Raw genomic sequence first — 6,546 nt, 5'->3', positions numbered from 1 at the left:
TCACACACACACACACACACACACACACACACACACACACACACACCTACTTATTCTAGCTTGGATCCAAGACAGCATGGTGTATGGGACAGACCACTGGCCTCTGCTCTGAGAATGAAAAGACTCAGATTCTCATTCCGGTCCTGCCACAAAATTGTGTCACTCTATGCAAATCATTTTGCTCCTCTGTAAAATGAGCTAACATTCTACATCCAAAAGTTGAGAAAACCTGTTCAAAGCTGGACCAAAACGACCTGAGAGTTTAACTAAATGCCCCACCAGAATCACAGAGCATCAGAGCTGGATGGGGCTTTAGTGGCCAGTTAGCACAACCAGAACTTGAACAAGAATCCCCTGATTGCTTCCCCCAGTGGTTGTTGAGCATTTATTTAGAGACCTCCAGTGATGGGGAGCCCACTGCTCCTGGGCAGTCTCTTCTACTTTTGGATCATCTGGGGCATTCTAATTGTTAGAGGATCTTCCTTACACTGAGCCTAAGTCTGCATCTGAATTAGCAATGAAGTCTTGTGCTTTTAATAAGGGGTCAGGTAGAGGAGACAAAAGAAACAAATCCTCCCCCCCCCCAAAAAAACTGCACTAAGACTTTGGGGACACCCTGTGTCAGTCCCAGGGTCCCAGTACTCTCAAACCTCAGCTTGGGGAAATTTCTAACACCAACCCCCCCCCCCCACTCCCTTCCCACCTATTCCCATCTCCTTTTTTTCCCTAGGCAGGCCGTGTGCAACTCAGTGTCTATAATTGGCATTTGGGTAGTATATGACAACCCCAACCCTAAAATGAAAATCATATGATAAATGGGACACAAAAATGTTGCTTCTATGCCTCCGTCCCCAAAAACCCATCCCACCTGTCTCAGGCAGAAGTTAGATGTTGACACTTCTGGACAAAAGGCAATCATTAGGTGAGGATACGTGGATTTATCTAATCTGTGTGCAATTGTAGGTTTGCCGTAGTGTTGTTTAGCGCATTATGTTTCTGTGTGCTGAGATGGAAAGTACAGGCATTTTGTTTGACAAAAGGCAGGGAAATTCCCATTCCTTGGTCTTACAAAATGACACGGGAGGCCTCCTAGTCAGTCCAACTCCAACCCGGGCAGGGATGGATCCATCTATAATATTCCAAACAAGCAGCTCTCTGGGGAGGAGGAGGAGCCCCCTCACTCTTGAGGTTGCTCTAGTTTCAGACTGCTCTACTTTTTAAGAAAATTTTCCTTACTCTAAGAGTTCTGATATTTTATGCTTATTTGTTCATTCATTTTATTCATTCGTTCACTCAACAAGCATTAAGAGCTTACTGTTTGCCAAGCATTGTAGGTAGTGGGGATATGAAGACAAAACTGAATTAGTCCCTGTCCTTAAGGAGCTTATGTTCTAGGGATGGGGGGAGTGAGAACAGAATATACACAGAAAAGCAAACCCAAAACAGACATGAAGCTATCTGGGGGAAGAGTAGATCAGAGGAGACCCCTGCAGGAGCTGGCATTTGTGCTTCATTTTGAAGGAACCTGGGGGTGCTGGGAGGCCAGGACAGGAGGGAGGAAATGCCAGGCATGAAGACAGCTTGTGACAGGAGACAGAGTGTAATGTATGGGGCACGGCAAGTGGGTTAGTTTAGCAGGTATGTACAGTGCACAAATGGAGTAACCGAAATGTAGTCTTAGAGGCACACTGTGATGGGTTTTAAAAGCCAAAGAGAAGAATTTTTATTCTATCTTAGAGGCAAGGGGAGCCACTGGGTTTTTTTCAGCATGACAGTGTTGTGACCTTCTATGTGCCAACCATTATTCTAAGCACTTTACAATTATTATCACAATTGATCCTCACAAGAACCATGGGAGGGAGATGCTATTATTATCCTACATTTTTACAGATGAGGAAAATGAGGCAGACAGGTTAAATGACTTGCCCAGGGTCACAGAGCTAGTAAGTGTCTGAGGTTGGATTCAAACTCAGGTATTCCTGACTCTAGGCCCAGGGGTCTACTGAGCCACTTAGCTGCCCCCTGGGTATAAGAGTGACATGGTCAGACTTATGCTAAGGTCTTTTTCATTAGGTTCATTTCTATAAGCCTATATGATTATAAGTCTCTTCCCTGCAAAGGCCACTCTGGCAAAGGCAATGTGCTCCCTGCATAGAACAGCGTGAGATCTGTCTCATTTGTGGTCCTCTAGCCCTGTGTTTCACAAACCATGAAGTGACAGGGGCTTGGCTTCCACATCTGGCTTAATAATTTCCCTTGGCAAGCTTTCTTGCAGGTTTCACCACCATTCATGAGATTTTTAAGAGTTTGACTCATGCCTTGTTTGGGTTTGGCTTGGCTATCACCCACCCCCTGTCGCACACAATAATTAGCCTTCCAAAGAGCTGAAGAGCTGTCTAACAAGTGCCTGGATCCTCCACAACCATTGTCATACTGAAGACATGCCTTCCCTCTCACTTTTTCTTAATTTCTTTCTCTTCCTTTCTCATTCTTTATTTCTTCTCTTTATGGCTCTGTTGCTTTCTCCCTCCTTTTCTCTCCCTTCCTCTTCTTCCTTCTCTCTCTCTCTCAGTTTTTCTGTCTCTGCATCTCTCTCTATCTCTCCTCTGTCTCTCTCCCCCTCTCATCTCCCTCCTTCTCTCTCTCTCCCTCTCTCTCTGTCTCTGCATCTCTCTCCTCTCTCTCCTTCTTTCTCTCTCTCTCTCTCTCCCCCTCTCCTCTCTCTCCTTCTCTCTCTCTCTCTCTCTCTCTCTCTCTCTCTCTCTCTCTCTCTCTGCCTCTCTCTATTCCTTCCTTTCCCTAGCCCAGGAGCTATTTACAAAAACAATGATAACCTTGTCCTACCACCTGCTCTTCCAGCTACTGGGAGTTTTGACATCACCAAATCACTTTCAAGTCAGGCTGGGGAATGCTTCCGGATGTTAGTTTACTTAAGTACATTCCTATAATGCACATGTTTTCTTTCAATAAACTTAGGATAGCTGTTCTCCTAGAAACAGGAACTGTCAGAGCTAGGAAGGTCCTTAGAACATTGAAAAACAATGCCTGAGAAGGAAGGGATCTTGGAGCAGAGAATGTGAAAGCTGAAAGGGGCTGTACAAATGGTCTAGAGTCTAAAACCCTATTTCACAGATGAAGAAACTGAAGCCCAGAGGAGGGAACTGACTAGCTCAAGGTCATTTGGTGAATGTCAGAGGGACTAGAACCCCAGTCCTCTGATCTCAGTCCTTCCACACAAGGCTGAATGTGAGGTGGTTGTTTGTGGTGACTATTTTACTGATACTTAAGCAAAATCATCACTGATGAAAAATGCTAGGAAGCAGGTACTGCTGAGAAAAGATGACTAGAGTCTAAGATATTCCGATGAGGGCAAAACTGTTCTTTATAAATGGACATGCCTAGGATCTGCTCAACAAATGCCAGCCATTCTTAGATCCAGCCCAAACACACACACACACATGTCTGCTGCCTTGGAGATGAGAATCTTAGAACATGCCTCACAACCCATGAGATAGTGAGCCTTTCAAAAAACTGACCTTATCCACAAATTGCAAATAACAGACTCACATTTCTATGGCACTCCATGGTTTCCAAAACTTTCTTAGCAATAACCCTGAGGTAGACAGTACCACTATTATTGTACCCATTTTATAGTAGGAAACTGAGGCTCAGAAAGGTTAAGTTTAGGGGAGGAGTCTGGTCTTGAGAACCTAGTCCTTTGGATTCCAAATCCAAGGTTCTTTCCACTCTGCCATGCTGCCTTTCCAAGATGAATGAGTGAATTAGAGCCCCCAAAGAAATCCTCCTGGATCAGACTGGAAGAGGTGGCTGGCTCCCTAGCAGTTATCCATTAAAGAAGTTTCCATCACACTTACCAGCCATGTCTCTCCAGCCTCTGCTTCTTCTCTGTGCTCCTCTTGGAATGGTTGAGACACTGTGCCAGGAGACAGGGTTGCTCCTGACTGCCTTACCATTTATAGAAGCCGCTCCTACACACACCAATTAGAATTATAACAAGGTGGGTGAGGCACCAGGTCATTCCTGTACGGCCTGTAGCCTTCACTTACGACATACCTATCACCCACAGGAAGGTCACTATACTTAACAAAGATACAAAAAGTAACTGGGGGGAAAAAGGGAGAGAAGAGGTCAGATAGCTGGATTTTTTTTTTAAAGAAAGATAAGTGATTTTGGGATCTGAATCCTGGGATTTAGTGTATGACACCCTCTTCTTCTCTATAAAGGTCCTTCTCAGGATTTCTGTAAGGGGCCAGACAGTATATAGGTAAACCTTGCAAACCAGAAAAGGCAAAGACTTCTTTCTCTTTCCTGTACACGTATGCAGGGGAATATGAGATCCTAACAATGAGAAAGGCTCTTAGAAATTAGCTTGTTCAGTTCCCTCATTGAATAAGTAGGGAAATCAATTCAAGGAAGGGAAATGAATGTGCATACTCAGACTGTAGGTGGGTGGAAAGGACCAGAACCAGCCAGATCCCAGGTCTCCAGGCCAAGGGATCTTTCCACTGAATCAGATTAGGTTTTTATTTGTAAAAAGACCATAATTAGGATGGTCTAGTAGTTAGAGAGCAAGCTTCTGAGTCAGGAAGACCCGAGTCCAAGGCTTACTTCTGACACATACAAGCTGTGTAACCCTGGGTGAATCCCTTAGCCTCTCAATATCCCCAGATAACCCTCTAAAACTAAGCTGCAGAACAATCAGAATGACCTCCCTGTGATTTCCCTGAATTGATAAATGCAGTCTAATTTTTTTTTAAGTTTATTCTTTCAGGATGTTGGATGTCCTTTCTTTGCAGCCTTGCTCTTTGGCCCCTACCAGAGGGCAGGAAGACTGGAACTGCTCCATGTGGAGAACAGACTTGTCAGATCAGAAGTGACATTAAAAATATATATCCTATCATGTTATATAACTGGAAAGGACCTTAAAACATGAATGTCATGGCAGGCTAGAAGAATGTCAGAGCTGGAAGGGACCTCATGTCACTAAAAATGTTAGACCTAGAAGAGCCTTTAGAACAGACTGTCAGAATTAGGAGGGAATATAGAACATTACTCTTGGAGCTAGAACTAGAGAACTCAGAACTTAAGGTGTCTGAGCTAGAAGGAATCTCGGAGCAGAGGAGGACAGAGATGAATATAGAATGTCAGAGCTGGACGGGTCTCAGAAAGAATCTGACCAGCTTTAATTGACAGAGGAGGAAAGTGAAGCCTGGAGAAACAAGAACACCTGCCCTAGTTCACAAAGTTAGGCAGCAACGTCTGAGAACTGAACTCAGATCTCCTTTGTCTAGTTCTTGGATCTAGCTGCTGGCTGGTAACTTGGTCCAGTTACAATAGGAAGGCTCTACACGCACATACAAGGCAGAGCGTGGCCCTGTGTTTGCCCAGGCAGATGGCCAGGGAGATAATATGGGTTGGAAGGGGAGCGCAGTGTGTCTGGGCCCTGTGGAGGCTCTAGGGAAGCAATGTCTTGAGAAAAAGATCCTTGGGAAGTTGTGATTCCCTTAGGAAACACATGCTTATTGTACCTATATATTTTGCTGAGAAACCACAGGAAGAAATGCCTTCATACACATAGTACATACAGCACTATGGTTATTAAGTGTTTCATAGGCATTACTCATAGAATCCCAGATTCTCTCTTTTGAAAGAGGACGATGTAGCTCTAAGAGGCCAAGGGGATTACCTGGGGTCATAGTATGACTTAATGGCAGAACCAGGACTCAAAACTCAGTCTAGGGTTCTTCCTGCTACTCCACTGAGGGACCTACTATGTGGGACCTGCCCAAATGGCCCTTCTGGGGAGCTACCTTTATTGGGGAGGGTTTGCAGTTGAACCCTATAACCTTAGAATGAGCTTTCCTTACTCCCAGATTAGACATCAGCTCTGATTCTCTCCTTTCCCTGCGCAGTAGGCCTCCTCTGTCATGCATGAGCATGTGGAGATTCTGGGCCACAATCAGAGAGCACATCTCCTGGGCTCAGGTACCATGAGTCCACTTAATATCTCTAACTAAGGATTACCCCACCATAGGAGCCAGGGCCCAGGCCTGCAGGCTGACGACTGTAATTGGCACAGGGATGTGTCACAATTTCAGGGTAAATGATTTTAAATAGGTGGCGTCATCTGTCTGTAGGCCTGATGGATTTCCTGCTTGGCCACACTCTGTAACAGAGACATTAGAAAAACCAGATAGATAGATGGAGGTTAATGTGGGTTTTTTTTAAGGAGAGGTCAATTAATCACTTAAACTTTTCCTGTTCTAATTGAGAAATTGAGCCTTTGCAATGGCTTCTTCAGCAGGCATAATTACCTGAAAAAGGGGACTATTTAGCTAGAGATCTTTTCCATTTACCTACTTGCTGAGCTGAGTCCAAGATGAAGGTAAGACTTGGGTTACATCCAGGAAGAACAGCAGAGGCCTTGTTTTCATAATAATTTTTATTATGAAATAATAAATTTCATAATAACAGTTCATATTTATATAGCATATTAAGATTTATAAAGTTTGTCACAACTAACCA

At 44.2% G+C, this 6,546-nt stretch overlaps 1 protein-coding gene across 1 annotated transcript in view; it reads right to left on the bottom strand.

Moving 5' to 3' along the window:
* The window catches only part of TGM3 (transglutaminase 3), a 45,996-nt gene extending 42,012 nt beyond the window's left edge, over positions 1 to 3,984 (bottom strand). The window contains exon 1 of the mRNA XM_069062714.1: positions 3,876 to 3,984. Coding sequence (XP_068918815.1) covers positions 3,876 to 3,882 — 7 coding nt within the window. The 5' untranslated portion in view covers positions 3,883 to 3,984. The remainder of the gene's footprint in view (positions 1 to 3,875) is intronic.
* Between the last annotated feature and the right edge of the window lie 2,562 nt (positions 3,985 to 6,546).

Source organism: Petaurus breviceps, unplaced genomic scaffold (genome assembly GCF_028583685.1).
Source record: "Petaurus breviceps papuanus isolate PSGF00001 unplaced genomic scaffold, PetGlider_PUasm1.0 90503, whole genome shotgun sequence".
NCBI classification, from domain to species: Eukaryota; Metazoa; Chordata; class Mammalia; order Diprotodontia; family Petauridae; genus Petaurus; species Petaurus breviceps.
This window is presented reverse-complemented; position numbering and strand designations above follow the sequence as displayed.